Raw genomic sequence first — 18,373 nt, forward strand, 5'->3', positions numbered from 1 at the left:
AAAAACACCGAGCAGTCATCTTATCCACTCCATTTACAAAATTAGTGCAAAGCTAGTACTTCAAATACACATCTCAAACAAAAGGGAAACCAGGTGTAAATTCTCAAACAAAATGTTTCACTTTTTACGATTATAATATAAGACCAAAATCCAACAATCTTCATGCACAACCAAGTCCCTGCGTCCGTATTATTACACACTAAAAACAAACAAATAAGCAGTCTACTATAATTCTAATATATTATAAACAGATCGGTTCTCCCAGCCTCACGCAGAAAACCCATCGAACCACACGGCCTACAGGCCGCTGCTCGACGCCTCCATCATGCCGGTGCGGATCTGGTCGCCGATGTCCTTGACGTGGCCCGGGCCGTGGGGGATGAACACCGTGGTGGTCTTCGAATTGTCCCCGAGCTCCTTGATGGTGTCGAAGTACTGGGTGACCATGATCAGGTCCATCACCTCCTTGGCGCTCGTGCCCGACACCGAGTGCGAGAAGTTGAGGATGTTCTCCCGCAGGCCGTCCGTGATAGCCTGCCGCTGCTTGGCGATGCCGACGCCTGACAGGTACTTAGCCTCGGCCTCCCCTTCCGCCTTCTTCACCAGATGGATCTTCTCCGCTTCTCCTTTGTAGACACTCGCAAGCTGGAGCCGTTGGGCTGTGACAAGGGTTGACAGGCGAGCACACATGCATATAAACAGACTGCTTAGAGCCTAAACAAGTGTACTCTATTAGAGAACAACCATATGAAGCATGAGAAGAGAAGACAGCAATTTAAGAGTTGGGTAAGAGCGGAGATAAGTTTTGAAGACAATCCAGCATGTAATAAACATTTCCTAGGCTGCACAACCTGAAAACAGGACTCCCCATACACATACACTACTGCTCAAAACCGCATTATACCTGCATTTATGTCGTTCATGGCTCTGCGGACAGCAGCATCAGGGATGATGTCAACCATGAGAATGTGCTCAATGCTGTAACCATAATCTGACATCACCTGGACAAACAGATGTAGGATTCATCAAGTTAACAAGTTTTCATGCAAGACAGAAAAAAGCAGTACTCAGCAGACCCATCCAAGAAGAAGATGATGAACATAACACAGGATCACTTTCTCAAGAGATGGTGTAATAAGAACAAACAACGAAGCGTTGTGGATACTGCAGAGGGAAACAGTTCTTTTAGGGGACAAACAGGCATTACCCACCAGCAATAACAATAAGGGTAAACAGCAGATAGCATTGTACAAATCAGACAAGAATATGGTTATCTCAGAAATTAAAACCAATCATCCAAGGAAGAAACAAATATGCTGCTTATAATTTGATAACCATGTACTTGTCTGAGCAGTGACATAAGTTGAACTGAACTATTTTAGTGGTATTAAGTGAACCATAAATCCAATTTTCACAAAAATGTAGTAACATCTGTGGGCATCAGAATAGCATGTTTGACCAAAATCCAGTGTAATGGTACACATTGGGGAAAAGAAAACTGAATAAAATAAATTGCTGACCAATCCAGCAGAATGATTTGAATACATGAAACAATGTGCCATGGCAGTATGTAATACATGTAACAAGAAAAATAGGTTAATGGAGTTACCTTTTCAAGCTCCTCAAGTACAGCCTTTGCAACATCATTCTTTTGCTCAAAAAGACTGTCCAGCTCCATTCTTGGAACTATGGCTCGAACCACTATTTAACAGAAAAAGAACACCAGCCACCAGCTTAGGCTTTGAAGAAACAGTATAAACGGCACAGCAAGATATTAATATTTACCATCAAAGACGTAGGACTGAATTTGCTGTTGGGGATTCTGCAACTCATAGAATGCATCATCTGCATTCTCCTTAACAACCCGGTATTGAATTGTACAGATCAGCTGAACAAACACATTATCCTGCAAGGGAAAAAGAGATAATCGATTGTTTCAGCAAGTACAGAATCAAGCAAAGCCATCGATGTTATGACAATGGCCCTTCAATGACACATATTTCCCTTTGATTTTTAACTACCATAGCTTATCCATCATATGGTCAGAAACTCTGAATGTGTGAACGATTGGGTTATTATGGCCAAGTTTCCAAACATCTGCCATCAGAAGAAAAAATAGATAAAAAGGAAGGTTTGCTCCAGCTATAAACCCAATTGAATTGCAGATAACCCAACGTTGTGCAAGCAATGTTCTCCCACTGTCACACATAATTTCTCGGCCAATATTAACATCATCCCAAGACGTAACACTACTCTATTTTTTCACATTCAGAGATACTTGAGCGGCCATAGCTAGCATCCCTGCGTGCTGCAATCGCATTGTAACACGACAATGATTTGAACTACCAAGCACCTCCCAAAGGACAACCCAGAACTGGTCTGGAACGGCAAAACAAATTTCCCCACTAGATTACATGGGGACTGCAACAACCCGCAACCACATATGCATTATTATGTGTCTACTGAAGTAGAAACTAGTAACATGACATTATTGATAGGGTCGCTCTACCGGACCAGACACATAATTTCTCTGCCAATACTACCGGGATGCCTTGGCCAGGGGTGTTTCAACTCATGGCAACAACCTTCCCAACGCTGCAGAGAGTTGGGTAACCAGGATCAATTAATTCCTAGTAGCATCCCAGCAGAAGCAATCGCGTCTGCCTCTCTTCCAGCGGTCAGTAGTAATCGCGAATCTAGCGCCGGCGAGTGACAACGGCGATCAATCTAGGAAGACTACCATCAATCCAGGGGGAACAGAGCAGAGCAGAGCAGAGCAATCGTGACGTGGCAGGGAGGAAGGAGGCGAACCTTGGTCTTGGTCTCGACCTTGACGTCGAGCGACTGGACGCGGGTGGAGAGGGTCCCGGCGACGAGCTCGCCGGCGAAGGGGTTGAAGAAGTGGAGGCCCGGCTCGGCGAGGCGGAGGAAGCGGCCCCACTTCTCCACCACCGCCACGTTGGCCTGCTCCACGCACCCGCAGAAGAGGAAGAAGGCGCTCACCATCTCCGCTGCTTCCCTTCTCCCGTCGGCCGGCCGGCCGGATCGGTCGATGGATTCCGGCGACGGATTCGGCGTGCGGCGCGGGGGATTTCCGTTCCGATTGCGGTGCGCGGCGCTTACTTTTCTCCCCTTTTCTGATTTGTTTTATGTACGGGTGCGGCACGGAAGGAAGCCGCGTAGGCGTACGTGGGAGGGGAGGCGTCCTGGCCGTGCGAGCAGCGTCCACGTGGCGCTGGGGAGAAAAGTGTGCTGTGCTACTTCCGGAAAGAGAAGATATTTGGAGATACTACTCGATGAAATATCTGGTGGAAAGGGAGTCATGGTAAAAGCTCCGTAGAAATTAAACAACGGTGAAAAAAAGTAGAGTATTCACTTATGTTATTCTTTTGCAGTAAAACTTTTCAACAATGTCAAGTACCGCTAAAAATTGGGAATAATATGTTGCTTAGAGGGAAAGGCAAATGACGATGGAACATTCTTCCTTTGTTTTTAAGGGAATGAATCTGCCCTTGCTTATCGATGATGAAAGACTGTATACAATGTGAGTGGGTGCGATATATAGACGCAACACGATCCTTACTACTCCCTCCGGGATTTTTATAAGACGTTTCGGACAGCTGAGATTGAACTGTTTTGGGCACTATTTGAAAATTCTACAACTTCTTATAAATTGAATGGAGGGAGTAGTAATGATTGCTAAACTTAAGATGGTTGCTAATAAGCAGAAATTATCCCTAACTAGTTACAAAATTGTGTGTGGTTTTCTTCAATGTTGTTTTTTTAATAGGTTTTTCATGTTGGAATCCGGAATGAGCACATGTATCGACCTTTCATTTGAGTTGTACACTACATATATAGGCTAGCCAAGCATAAAACTCAAAGAGGATAGTTGACATTTGCAGCTTTGCTCTCTTTCTTGTTGGATTAAGCCATCCCTTGTATCGAATATATCCAAGACCTGCAATTCGTTAGGAATGAACAAATTATCCACCACATGAGGGTGAACAAGACCTTTGCCTTCTTGTTTTCCTCTTGATCTCCGAGAATCCATATTGACGAGAACGTTATTGACTTGAGAGTTGGATCCAAAACCTTTGGTTGCATGTGTTTTTGGTTCTATTCTTTCTCTTTAGTTAGTTATATATTTTCTTTGTTTGTTTCATTCCTGAAGATCTGGACAACTGCCCCTCCCCCTTAGGCCTTGTTTGGTAGAGGGGGGTTTCCAGCCCCAAAAGGGGTGGGGGTTTGAGGGGATTCGGTGAATCCCTCTCTTCCACCCAATCCTCTCAAATCCCCCTGAATTCCCAATCCCCCTCTAGCCACAATCCTTTTTGTATAGAAGTGTTTTTTGATACGCAGGGTTTGCATATTGATTTACGATGGTGCAAGACATCCAAAAATCCAATCTTTACAAGCAAAACAACATCATAACAGAAAAACTTGCTACAGGTAGAATCCACACGTAAAACTAATCATGTTGCTACAGAAGTGTAGAAGCACTATGGTGATCATCAAGCTCGTGCTAGGTGACTCGCTCTGGCAGCCATTGTGGGAACACTTTATCATTGCCGACCAAACAATATCGTCCACTGCAAGACCGTGGACAAAGCCTCCGACGTGCTTGCAAGTCAGGCACTATCCGTCGGGGAGCTCGGCAAGGCATGTACCACTAGCTAAATGTCCGCCACTTGCACTGCAAAAATTCAAGATCATAGCAAGAGGTTAGTATTAATGCGCCTTTCTCAGGTGAATGGCAAAAAGAATCGGTCGAGTATTTGCCGAGAAGATAGGAGATGGCTACTTACCAAATCTTAGTTGAGGATGTAACCTGAAAAAATAAACTAACAAGGGGGACTCCACAAAAATAATCACTATGACCTTTATAAACCAGAGAACACATACAGCCACAATATGAAGGATCACTCAATAGCAGCAAGAGAATCATATGAGAACTACAATCTTATTGGCAAAAAGTTAGACATTTCCATAGTAGTACTGCATCTTCATGTCTTCTCCAACAAAAGCAGTACAGAACAAGAAACAAACTGTGTAAGATCTTATCCGTTAATTGATTATGATTCAGGCAAAGGAAAACTCGGAACAGGCATGTAAGATGATACATAATCATTCAGACTGGATCACTAGAAACAAACATCCACCTAATCAATCGAGTGACTGATGACGACTTGTACAATACAAGGTATAAAGAATGTTTATAAGCACGATTCCTCCAGACAAACATGTGCAACTGAACGAGCATCTGACCCTAATTATAAACATAAGCGAATGCAAATAAAAATGAATATACACCAAACTTGGGATAATATATATTTTCTAAGCTTGGCAGAATATTGCCTATATAATATCTACAGAGAGACAATCACTTGCCAGGTCTGTTTGGAGTGTAACCTGTATTAGCTTAAGCTGGGTAATGGATGACTGCTCAGATGATAGCCTGCAAATAGAGACAAAATTAGCAAAGCCACACTCAAACAAGGAAAAAAAACTATTGAACAAAAATAAGGCACCCAGAGGAGTGATGTTTTTCAGAATAACATCTCCTCTCTAGTCCAATACAGTAGTTGCAGAGAACAATATATCAATGTCAGACCACAACTATGAACAAACACTTTGAGTTCCCCAAATCGGATCTCAGTCAAATCATGTACTACACTTTCATGCAACTATATCTGAATCCTTTTATATGGATGGAACATACGTGTGGGTGTATATGAGCACATCATGCAAATGCTGGGACTTGAGTACTAATTAAGTTAATCCCACTAACCTCTCCATCCATCTAGATGCTTATGGGTTCCTCTTCCTAGTAGTTCACTGCTCGGACTCAGCCAGCCCATCGTCTCACAAGCAGCCAAGTCTTCCATTCTTCCCACAGTTCCAGAAGCAGCCTGGATGAAGCAGGGTGAACAATATATCTGCCACAACCTGCTCTTTACGTCGCAGCAGCCAAATTGAATCAGTAACACACAATTAATTCTTCAAAAAGATGTATTCCACCAGTTGGAACTTGGAACTGGGAAACCGAGACAATTCTAGAACATGAACAACCATTAGTAAGCATCTAAAGATGGAGGCAACTCATCCACCCAAACAAGAATCCAAGCGGCAGGTTGTCAAATAAGAACATGAGTGTAGTGTATCCTGTAGATGAACCTCTTTTGTACCTTTATCAGCTCTCATACATGCATGGTTCGGAAAAAAGACTAATGGCCAAAATAGTACTACATTGCTAACAGTTTGCTACACAGTAATCGGCAAACATCTGCACATTTGCTAGGTAGGACATTTGCTAGTTAAGACTTAAGAGCGACATAATTCAGTTGCATATGCCACTTCTGATTTATCCAAGAACATGAATTCCAGCAAAAATCTTGCAGTAGGATAACATGGTCAGAGCACACACCATCACCTAACTACAGAGCACCGCCGGAGCCAAGTCTGAAGCTACTACTACAGCCGCTCCATGATACACCTAATGTGCATAGCAGAGATCAATTCAGTCACCAAGTAAAAAATCAACAACACGTACTACTACCACTACCTGCAGATAGATAGGCAGAGTCAACAGTGCAGATACAGAAACCAACAATATGTCATCAGTCTAGGAGGAGGTGAACTTGGTGACGGCCCTGGTGCCCTCGGAGACGGCGTCTTGGTGAGCTCGCCGGGGAAGACCAGGCGGCAGCCATGGACGGGTGGATGGAAGAAACCTGAACGATGAGGGGAAAGAGGGGGAGACGAGGCGAGGGCTTACCATCGGGGAGAAGCCGGCGGAGGAGGTACGTCGGTGGCGCGTTGAGGAGGAGTCGTGCGGCGGCACTGTGAGCGGGCGGCGGCGCGGTGTCGTTTCCTCCCCAAATCCGCGCGTCCCCCCTCGAGGGCTCTGAACCGCGTGGAAGGAGGGCGTGGGAGGGGGTCAGAGGGGGTTGGGCCGCCGAAACCCCGTGTACCAAATGGGCCATCGAGGTTTCGCAGGGTTTCTGGGCCACGCGAGGAAATTCCCTTCAAAACCCCCTCGATCCTCTCCTACCAAACGAGGCCTTACGTGTTCCGTCACCCCCTCTTCCAATGTCTTTGATCACCGGCAATAGTCTAGCCATGTCTTTAAGTGGTGTCTCCACCGGAAGATCATCCACACCTGCCTTCGGTGCCACTTGATCATTTCCGATCGAAGAGTCTCTCCTTCACTTCTTCACGACGAAGCAACCCTTCCTTTCATGTCCATGAATCCATACAATTCTGTAACCGGAGTCGCCATTCTTATTTATGTGTCTTTTTCAAAAAAAACTATGAGAATAGATAAAAAAAACACATGAAACCAAAGGCTTTCTCTATATTCAACATCCTAAGAATCCCATCCAGTCTGCCTGATGGTATATGTGCAGTTGAGGATACATAGTGCTCTGTTTCCAAAACGAGCATATCCTGCTCGTACTACTGGCTCATTAAAATGTAAGACGACATATACGTATATCTATTCAACAAAACTGAAAAGGAGACATCTCAGCGGCACAGCCCACGCAGAACAGCTGAATGTTTCTGAGACATTTCTTTTGATCGGTTCAACAACTGAATATGCAAACCACACATAACTGAAGCTTGCACCCACTAACTAGCAAGCAAGACAGAATTCTCAGTTACATCCAACATCGCTACGTGAAGAACATCACAGAGGCTTTTCTTGCGGTACCTGTTTCTGCGCGACTTCCTCTCCTGCTTCTTCATGTCCTGCACCGTTGGTGTCTCTTCGCTATATGATCAACAAAAGTGACTGGGGTTCAGACACTATGCATCCGATGCCAGTTTAATGCACCGGTTTTCAGTTTCCCATGCTTCCCAATCCTCTCGCAGCCTCCTTCCGTAGCAGAGATGAGCCTCGGCGCAGGAGCCTAGAGAAATAAAACAGACGACTGATCATGAATAATTATAGTCAACCAACGATTATATTAACTGCACAAACATAAATGAGAACGGTCCCAAAATAAACAGTATCATTCATCTTCAAAACATGCACAGCTTAAACATGGGACACTGGACACCAAGATCAGCTTAAATGGCCTGAGCACGTCAAACGGGCCAATTTTAACTTTATTTCAGTTACCAATGAGATAGGATGGATCGGCATTACAGTACCCATCAATGAATAATTTGGCACGACTAGTTTTCCATTACACCACCATGTATGCTGACAGCGTCAGCACACAACTAAAGGAAGGTCAATATAACTTAACATGTTGAACTCACAACACTGGGCGCTGACAAGTGGAAGATTTCCTTTGACATGTTAAATCAGTATCAGAGCACGCAAATGGTTGACCAGAAGAAGAAAATAATTCGGAAGGTAACCACATGAAAGCACAACACCTTGGCAGACCATGTGTTTGTTCAGCATATGCATAATCACCACAGCAAGCAAAACTGGAAACTAACCAAAAGAATATGCAATCCTCCATCACCAGAGAGCACCACCTTCCATCAAATTTGCATCGGTCATCATCGTAGGCTGCAATTACGCATGCACATAGATGTGACGCCCCGAGACCGTTGTGCCAGGTGTCGTCCAGTTATTCGCTATTGTTGCCTTGTCATTTGCTTGCATGTTGCATCTTGTCATGTCATCATATGCATTGCATCATCATGTTTTCAAAACTTGCATCCGTCCCGGTCTCCTCGTTCCGTCCGTTGTCCGTTCTGAGCCCAGACACACTTGCACGCGCCCGCGACATGTCCGAAATATTATTTTATAAATGGCCGGAAAATGTTCTCGGAATGGGTTGAAAGTTGGCATGCGGTGTTGTTTTGTTGTCAGTAGACCGCCTGCCAAGTTTCATCGCATTCGGAGTTCGTTTGATGCCCCAACGAATAACTATAGCGACAGTATAGCCGGTCTAACGTCGGACGTTTTCGGTCTCCGAAAACTGTTGTCGGGCTTTCCCTCTCTTCTCTTCTCTCAGCTCGAGACCGTCTACACAACTCACTACCTACCGCCAGGTCCAACCTAACCCCTCTCGCCAGCCCGCAGCCCCCCTCGCGCGCGTCCGAAAGTTGTCCCGAACCGACCCGGGAGTCATCACCGTTGTGTCCGGATCATCCCCAAACATCTACAAAACGTCACCGTTTTCTCATTTGGTCTCCCTAAGCTTTTATTTCGCGACCGTCCGTTTAAGATCGGAGGGACCAAATGCCCCTATCCGAAAATCCTTTTGCTATATATATCAGACCAGACCCTAAAACCTAGGGGAGCTGTCCCATCCATCAATCCCCATGCCGCCGCCACCTTCCTCGTTTTCCCCATCGATCCAATCCATCGATCCACTACCGATTCCCCATCCAACCACGTGCCCGAGCTTCCTCGCCTGAGTTCAGGGAGCATGAGCCCTCGTCAGCGCGCCGCCCGGCGAGCCTACCAGCCGGCGACTTCGACCTCGTCAGCCCCGTCGCCGCCGGCGACCTCATCCACCAGGGCATCGCCCTCATCCACCAGGCCAGCCCACCCGCTCTTTCTTCCTGTCCTCCTCTTCTTCTCGTCTCTCCCTTCTCTAACCTCTCCCTCCCTCTCTTGTGCCATAGGAGCAGCGCCATGGAGGACACGCGCCCGAGCTCCTTGAGCCTCGCTCGGAGCGGCCAAGCCACCGGAGCTCCGTTCCCTCTGCATCTGCTCCGTTCCCTGCCTCGACGACCTTCACCGCTATCGGATCCGGCGAGCTCCGCGTCTGAAGTTGCTTCTTGCGTCGAGCACCATGGATTTCCTCCGCCGCTCATCGCTGCCATGGGACACCAGCTCCCCTGACCGATCCCCGCCGCTGACCAAATCGAGCTGCCCCAGGGCCCTCCGTCTTCAGCTACGTTCGATCCGAAGGATCCCGGCCGGTGCTGCCCGCGTTGAACCGTCCCTGCCCAGCACGCCTGCAGCCACTGCCGCGTCGTGCTCTACATCGAGCTCCAGCGGGCGCCGTGACCCTGCCTCGCTCCCGTTGACCTTTCGTCTGGGTCGTTTCCATCCAGCCGGCCTGCGAGGCCTCTCCACCAGCTGGGCCGCGCCACGGTGAAGCCAACCCCAGCGCTGCGTGGCCTCTTCACTAACTTGGGCCGAGGCCCATGGTGAGCTCCCAATGCCCACCAGTTTCAGCCTGCGCCTTTTTTTTCGTTTTGGCAATTTTATCATTTATTCCTGAGATAACAGTTTTGCAGAAAAGTCCCTCTAGATCATGCATTTAATATCTCCACAACCATGCATCGGTTTAAAACAAACTTAATATGAAAGTTGCTTAGAATTTTGTCTAGTTTAATAATATGCAACTTTCATCCATGTTTGAAATGTCTAAAATGCAGTTTGATTAAATTTGCCCCTATGCCATGTTAAAATGATTTAATTCATAACTAAATAACCGTAACTCGGTTTGTAATAATCTTTATATGTAAATGGGGTAGAATTTTGCCTAGTTTATCATGGTGACCTTTATTTGCATGTTAAACAACTCTAAAATTGTGTTTAGGGCAGAACAGTACCAAATCTAAAATATGCTATGGGGATTTACCGGAATTGTTGTTCGTTGCTTCCGGCCTCATTTAAACTTGACTAGATAGGTAGTTTTACTTTGCTTCACACTCTTGCCATGCTAACAACATTTAATCTTGTTGGGTACCTAAACGAGAGAGAACTAAATAAGTCATGTGGTGTTTTCCTCAATATGCAACTCGTTGCATATTGAGCTCCACTTAATTTGTAGGATTGCTTGTGCACTTTACCATGCCATGCTTCATTAAACCGGACATGCATCATACTTGGTTGTGCATCACGCCATGTTATGCTTGGTTGTTTACTATGTTGTGTGCTTCTTTCCGGTGTTGCTTCTTCGGGTTGGTTCCGATAACGTCGCGTTTGTGAGGATCCGTTCGACTACGTCCGTTTGTCTTCTTCATGGACTCGTTCTTCTTCCTTGCGGGATTTCAGGCAAGATGACCATACCCTCGAAATCACTTCTATCTTTGCTTGCTTAGTTGCTCGCTCTTTTGCTATGCCTATGCTGCGATACCTACCACTTGCTTATCATGCCTCCCATATTGTTGAACCAATCCCCTAACCCACCTTGTCCTAGCAAACTGTTGTTTGGCTATGTTACCGCTTTGCTCAGCCCCTCTTATAGCGTTGTTAGTTGCAGGTGAAGATTGAAGTTTGTTCCTTGTTGGAACATGGTGATCGTTCCTTGTTGGAACATGTTTACTTGTTGGGATATCACTATATATCTTATTTAATTAATGCATCTATATACTTGGTAAAGGGTGGAAGGCTCGGCTTTATGCCTGGTCTTTTGTTCCACTCTTGCTGCCCTAGTTTCCGTCATATCGGTGTTATGTTCCCAGATTTTGCGTTCCTTACGCGGGTGGGCTATTATGGAACCCCTTGACAGTTCGCCTTGAGTAAAACTCCTCCAGCAATGCCCAACATTGGTTTTACCATTCGCCACCTAGCCTCTTTTTCCCTTGGGTTTCGCGGACTCAAGGGTCATCATTATTTTAACCCCCCCCCGGGCCAGTGCTCCTCTGAGTGTTGGTCCAACCTGTCAGCTGCCGGTGGCCACCAGGGGCAACTCTGGGCTGGCCTACCCGTACCTAGGACAATCTGAGTGTGCCCTGAGAAAGAGATATGTGCAGCTCCTATCGGGATTTGTCGGCACATTCGGGCGGTGTTGCTGGATTAGTTTTATCCTGTCGAAATGTCTTGTTGTACCGGGATACCGAGTCTGATCGGACCATCTCGGGAGGAGGTCTATTCCTTCGTTGACCGTGAGAGCTTGTGATGGGCTAAGTTGGGACACCCCTGCAGGGATTTGAAATTTCGAACGCCGTGCCCGCGGTTATAGGCAGATGGGAATTTGTTAATGTCCGGTTGTAGAAAACCTGAAGTTGACCTTAATTAAAATGCATCAACCGCGTGTGTAACCGTGATGGTCTCTTTCCGGTGGAGTCCGGGAAGTGAACACGGTGTTGAAGTTATGCTTGACGTAGGTTGTTTTAGGATCACTTCTTGATTATACTTTTATCGACCGTGCTTTGCCTTCTCTTCTCGCTCTCTTTTGCGAACATGTTAGCCACCATATATGCTAGCCGCTTGCTGCAGCTCCACCTCATACCTTTTACCTTACCCATAAGCTTAAATAGTCTTGATCGCGAGGGTGCGAGATTGCTGAGTCCCCGTGGCTCACAGATACTTCCAAACCAGCTTGCAGGTGCCGATGAGTCCGTGCAGATGACGCAACCAAGCTCAGGAGGAGCTCGATGAAGATCTTGTCCTTTGTGTTGTTTTGCTCTAGTTGATCAGTAGTGGAGCCCAGTTGGGGTCGATCGGGGACCGTGTCGCATTTGGGGTTCTTCTTTTACTTTGGTTCCGTAGTCGGACCTTGTTGTATCTGGATGATGTAATGCTTTATTCATGTAATTGTGTGAAGTGGCGATTGTAAGCCAACTATGTATTCTTTTCCCTTATATATTACATGGGTTGTGTGAAGATTACCTCACTTGCGACATTGCTTTCAATGCGGTTATGCCTCTAAGTCGTGCTTCGACACGTGGGAGATATAGCCGCATCGAGGGCGTTACAAGTTGGTAATCAGAGCCTTCCCCGACCTTAGGAGCCCCTACTGCTTAATCGTTATTAGCGGACGTTGTTGAGTCTAGAAAAATGTTTTGAGTCATTTAGGAATTATATATCGGAGAGTTTAGGAATTCTTTTTACTCCCCAGTCTCCTCATCGCTCTGGTAAGGCATCCTGACGTAGAGTTTTGACTCTTCTCTTCTCAAATTTCACAAAAAAAATTTAGGATCACGCGGGTATCTTGGAATCGTTCCGATGGTTTTGTGACGAGAACATTGTCTTGGTGCCTCCTGTCAGGGGTTTTGTGGAAGTGTCCCGGGGAGTTGAGCTCTGAGGTGTTGTCGTCATAATTTTATCGTTGCAGTTCTGGAATACCTGAGTTTAGTACGCCGACATCGAAAATCTCCTTTATGCAGTTCGTTGGTGAGATAACCTCGACGCCACCCAGTACTGGGGCGGGAGTTCGGGAGTATTGCCATAACTCGTATAATGGATTCTTTTCGAAGGTTGAGGTAGACGATTTCCGAAGGTTTCTTGGTTATGTGTTGAAGGATGGATACAGCTGGATGTAGGATTTGCTAGTTTTGGGTGAGATATTATGCTTCCCCTGTATCCCCAACACCTGATTGCATAACCGGAAAGGTTCGGGAGTTTCATAGGTGGGAATTCAAGTAGCTCTTAGGATATCTTTCCGACAGATGTACGATATGAAATTGGGGTTCGACGTCTAGTGGTCCGCCTATCCTCGGTCGGTTTTACAGTGGTCTCGTTGTGTCTTAAAGAGTCCTTGGCTATGCCGACTCGGGGATGCTTCGTATGTCATGTGCACTGCCTTGTACATGATGGTGCTGTACAATCGAGCCCGTGTAGGCCCCACCACGAAAACTTTGGACGAAATCTCTATCATATGTTTGTTCCGGCTTATTCTGCAAGCCAACCCTTTGTTTTTGTTTTGAGTTGTGGTATTCGAGTTGCTTCGAAGTCAAATGTTGATTCCATCCCTTTCCTAAGTGGTGTTCTCATACTCCTATGCGAATACTAATCCTCCTTGATAATCGAGATTGTTATGCCAATCTTGTTCAACCGGTGTGCTTCTCTTCAAGTGGATCTGATCACTTCAACACTCGCAAGATTCAATCTCAGCTTTCTCAACGGTGTTTGTTTCATCCATCTCCAAGTTGCCTTTGTTTTTCCCGCCCACCCACCCTTTTTCGTCAAGGACTCAGATTTCTTATTCAAGTATCCATCTTATTGATGTGAAGTCTCTCCATTCTTTTCTATCAATATTCTTATCCGGTGATTCTCATGAAGATTCTAACGGAGCTTCAAGTTTGTCATTCCTCATTCCTTTTCTTCTCCGGTGGTTTCAAGTCAAGCTTTGTTGATCATATCTTTTCCTCGTTTCAATGCTTACTTATGCCAGTGCACCTCTTAATCTTCCCCGCTTGCCATTCTATTGTTCTGGAGTGCTCAAGATATCTCGAAGATTCGTGTTTCCACTCTACATTCGTTCAAGTTCTTTCGAGGATGTTATCTCATTCAAGTCTTTTAATTCAACCGGTGAAATCTCTCTTTTTAATCATTCTAACGGTGTTTTCTCTTGAGTGGGCCCTAACCCACAGGTCTTTTTCCAGGATCTTACCTGACTCTTCTTATTTTCCCGGAGCTATCCTCAAATTTCTTTTCCAAGTTTGACGTAAGAATGAGTTATCATCAGTCAAATGCCTTTCTCCTTGATCTTTCAAATTCTTTTCATTGTTGGCTCAACCTCTTCATTTTGATTCTTCCGGAGTGTCTAAATAATTCTTGGTGGTATTTCTCGTCGTCATTCTCAACATTTGAAGACCGAAGAAGAGTTTTCCTCCATATCTTATCTGTTCTCTCAGAGACTCGTGGTGCTAGCTTGTTACCATCCTCTCATAATTGTTTTGATCGTGAGTATTCTTTTCACCTATCCGGAGCAATTCAAGAGTCTTCTCAGTTTGTTATCTGGAGCCCATCATCTAAGATTTATTCAGTCCAGCTTTCAGCTCTCATACCCTAAATCATACCGGTGTCTAAATCAAGGATTCCCTAATCAGCTCGTAATCTCTTCGTTCTCATGTATCTAGATTCTGTCAAGCTTCTTCGTTCATTTTATAATTCTTCCCGGTGTTTCTTTACCTTTTCTTCAATCGTTTTTCAATTCTTACCGGTGGCTCGTTCAAGATTTCTCTTCCTTTGTTATTGTATCGATTCATTTGTTATTTCTATCCTACCGGTGGTTAGTTCAAGACCGTCTCAAGTTTGCGCATTATCTATCTTAATCCTTTCTACGAGAATAAGTAGTATGCCAAATCCATTGATTGTCATCAATTTAATTGGTGAAGGATAAGCATAATGTAATTCTTATTCTTGTTTCATCCAAGTGATTAATTTCTTATTCCGGAGGGGCACCATATCACATTCTGGGTTCGAGATGCTTTATCTTTTCTTTTCCCGGAGTTCCTAGCTCTCGCAATTACATCACCACGGAGATTCATTTAAATCATTGCAAGTCTTCACCTTGTGTTCCCATCTTCTCTTGCCTTCCGTTTGAGCATTCTTTTGTTTAACAGAGTTCTTCGGGAAGGTTCTACATGTTGGTTCATAAAGGATTTAATTTCTTCTTGAAGTGTTCATCAAGATTCTTTTCTAAGAAACTCAAGCTTTCTTCATATTGTAATCTGTAGTGCATTCTCTCTATCATATTATTGCAGGTGGTATTATGCCATTCTTGATAATTTGAGTTCATGTTTCATGATTCACATGTTGTCAAGGACGATATATTTTAAATCCATCATTTTCTTCATTGGAATTATATTGGGTTATATTTCACCTAAAGCTTTCCTTTAAGAACTGTCGCTCTCATGGTGTTTATCAATGATCCAATTTCTTCATTTATCCTTTCCGGTGCGATATACTTTCTCGTCTCCTTGTTCATATCAATACAATTCTTTTTCCGTTAGTGGCAGAATTTCACCTCATAATTTGAGATGTATTCCATAAGACCATATCAAGCTTATTCTTTTCGTTGTTGGGTTTCCAACAACTCCGTTTGACCACTCTCCTAAGGATGCTTTACAAGTTCATTTGTGGTAGGAGTTGTCATTTTCTTCCCCGTTCTTTTGTTCCGATGATTTACCTTTGATTCTTTCATCCGGAGGCATTGTGATGTTGCTCTTTTCAACCCATCATCTCGTTTCGTCAAAGATCATGTTCTTTTCATGCTTATCCATTTAACCGGAGTGTCGTGCCCCTTTTAAAGTTCTTTATACTTATCTAGTCTTGCATCTCTTTTCAATCGGAGTGCTGCCCAAAGTTGTTCTTCTTTGTTTCCTCTTTGCTAATGGAGTGCTTTCAACTTCATTTATCTCTGTTGTATTCTTTTCTCGATATGGCTCAACATTTTCAAGGTTCTTTGGTTTCACTCGTTTGTCAAAGAAGCAACTTAGTTTTACCTCTTCTCTTTCTCTTCCGTTTGTCCCTCCGGTGCCATTCTAGATCTCGGGACGAGATCCTCTCGTAGTGGTGGAGTGTTGTGACGCCCCGAGACCGTTGTGCCAGGTGTCGTCCAGTTATTCGCTATTGTTGCCTTGTCATTTGCTTGCGTGTTGCATCTTGTCATGTCATCATATGCATTGCATCATCATGTTTTCAAAACTTGCATCCGTCCCGGTCTCCTCGTTCCGTCCGTTGTCCGTTCTGAGCCCAGACACACTTGCACGCGCCCGCGACATGTCCGAAATATTATTTTATAAGTGGCCGGAAAATGTTCTCGGAATGGGTTGAAAGTTGGCATGCGGTGTTGTTTTGTTGTCAGTAGACCGCCTGCCAAGTTTCATCGCATTCGGAGTCCGTTTGATGCCCCAACGGATAACTATAGCGGCAGTATAGCCGGTCTAACGTCGGACGTTTTCGGTCTCCGAAAACTGTTGTCGGGCTTTCCCTCTCTTCTCTTCTCTCAGCTCGAGACCGTCTACACAACTCACTACCTACCGCCAGGTCCAACCTAACCCCTCTCGTCAGCCCGCAGCCCCCCTCGCGCGCGTCCGAAAGTTGTCCCGAACCGACCCGGGGAGTCATCACCGTTGTGTCCGGATCATCCCAAACATCTACAAAACGTCACCGTTTTCTCATTTGGACTCCCTAAGCTTTTATTTCGCGACCGTCCGTTTAAGATCGGAGGAACCAAATGCCCCTATCCGAAAATCCTTTTGCTATATATATCAGACCAGACCCTAAAACCTAGGGGAGCTGTCCCATCCATCAATCCCCATGCCGCCGCCACCTTCCTCGTTTTCCCCATCGATCCAATCCATCGATCCACTACCGATTCCCCATCCAACCACGTGCCCGAGCTTCCTCGCCTGAGTTCAGGGAGCACGAGCCCTCGTCAGCGTGCCGCCCGGCGAGCCTACCAGCCGGCGACCTCATCCACCAGGGCATCGCCCTCATCCACCAGGCCAGCCCACCCGCTCTTTCTTCCTGTCCTCCTCTTCTTCTCGTCTCTCCCTTCTCTAACCTCTCCCTCCCTCTCTTGTGCCATAGGAGCAGCGCCATGGAGGACACGCGCCCGAGCTCCTTGAGCCTCGCTCGGAGCGGCCAAGCCACCGGAGCTCCGTTCCCTCTGCATCTGCTCCGTTCCCTGCCTCGACGACCTTCACCGCTATCGGATCCGGCGAGCTCCGCGTCTGAAGTTGCTTCTTGCGTCGAGCACCATGGATTTCCTCCGCCGCTCATCGCTGCCATGGGACACCAGCTCCCCTGACCGATCCCCGCCGCTGACCAAATCGAGCTGCCCCAGGGCCCTCCGTCTTCAGCTACGTTCGATCCGGAGGATCCCGGCCGGTGCTGCCCGCGTTGAACCGTCCCTGCCCAGCACGCCTGCAGCCACTGCCGCGTCGTGCTCTGCATCGAGCTCCAGCGGGCGCCGCGACCCTGCCTCGCTCCCGTTGACCTTTCGTCTGGGTCGTTTCCATCCAGCCGGCCTGCGAGGCCTCTCCACCAGCTGGGCCGCGCCACGGTGAGGCCAACCCCAGCGCTGCCTGGCCTCTTCACTAACTTGGGCCGAGGCCCATGGTGAGCTCCCAGTGCCCACCAGTTTCAGCCTGCGCCTTTTTTTCGTTTTGGCAATTTTATCATTTATTCCTGAGACAACAGTTTTGCAGAAAAGTCCCTCTAGATCATGCATTTAATATCTCCACAACCGTGCATCGGTTTAAAACAAACTTAATATGAAAGTTGCTTAGAATTTTGTCTAGTTTAATAATATGCAACTTTCATCCATGTTTGAAATGTCTAAAATGCAGTTTGATTAAATTTGCCCCTATGCCATGTTAAAATGATTTAATTCATAACTAAATAACCGTAACTCGGTTTGTAATAATCTTTATATGTAAATGGGGTAGAATTTTGCCTAGTTTATCATGGTGACCTTTATTTGCATGTTAAACAACTCTAAAATTGTGTTTAGGGCAGAACAGTACCAAATCTAAAATATGCTATGGGGATTTACCGGAATTGTTGTTCGTTGCTTCCGGCCTCATTTAAACTTGACTAGATAGGTAGTTTTACTTTGCTTCACCCTCTTGCCATGCTAACAACATTTAATCTTGTTGGGTACCTAAACGAGAGAGAACTAAATAAGTCATGTGGTGTTTTCCTCAATATGCAACTCGTTGCATATTGAGCTCCACTTAATTTGTAGGATTGCTTGTGCACTTTACCATGCCA

General features: G+C 45.8%; 1 protein-coding gene across 1 annotated transcript; it reads right to left on the reverse strand.

Annotated features, from left to right (window-relative positions):
• Positions 1-96: 96 nt before the first annotated feature.
• Positions 97-3,160, reverse strand: LOC123148557 (hypersensitive-induced response protein 4). The gene is made up of 5 exons (XM_044567993.1): positions 2,812-3,160; positions 1,786-1,906; positions 1,610-1,701; positions 905-1,001; positions 97-659 (listed from the first exon to the last, which is right to left on the reverse strand). Exons 1-5 carry the CDS (start codon positions 3,004-3,006, stop codon positions 298-300), a joined length of 867 nt encoding a protein of 288 aa, XP_044423928.1. The 5' UTR covers positions 3,007-3,160; the 3' UTR covers positions 97-297.
• Between the last annotated feature and the right edge of the window lie 15,213 nt (positions 3,161-18,373).

Source organism: Triticum aestivum, chromosome 7A, assembly GCF_018294505.1.
Source record: "Triticum aestivum cultivar Chinese Spring chromosome 7A, IWGSC CS RefSeq v2.1, whole genome shotgun sequence".
Classification (NCBI taxonomy): Eukaryota; Viridiplantae; Streptophyta; class Magnoliopsida; order Poales; family Poaceae; genus Triticum; species Triticum aestivum.

Coding starts and splice junctions, on each gene's coding strand:
- LOC123148557 (XM_044567993.1), bottom strand. CDS start 3,006: ATGGTGAGCGCCTTCTTCCTCTTCTGCGGGTGCGTGGAGCAGGCCAAC. Junction 1,702..1,785: donor TCAGTCCTACGTCTTTGATG/GTAAATATTAAT, acceptor TCTGTTAAATAG/TGGTTCGAGCCATAGTTCCA. Junction 660..904: donor CATGAACGACATAAATGCAG/GTATAATGCGGT, acceptor CCCTTGTCACAG/CCCAACGGCTCCAGCTTGCG.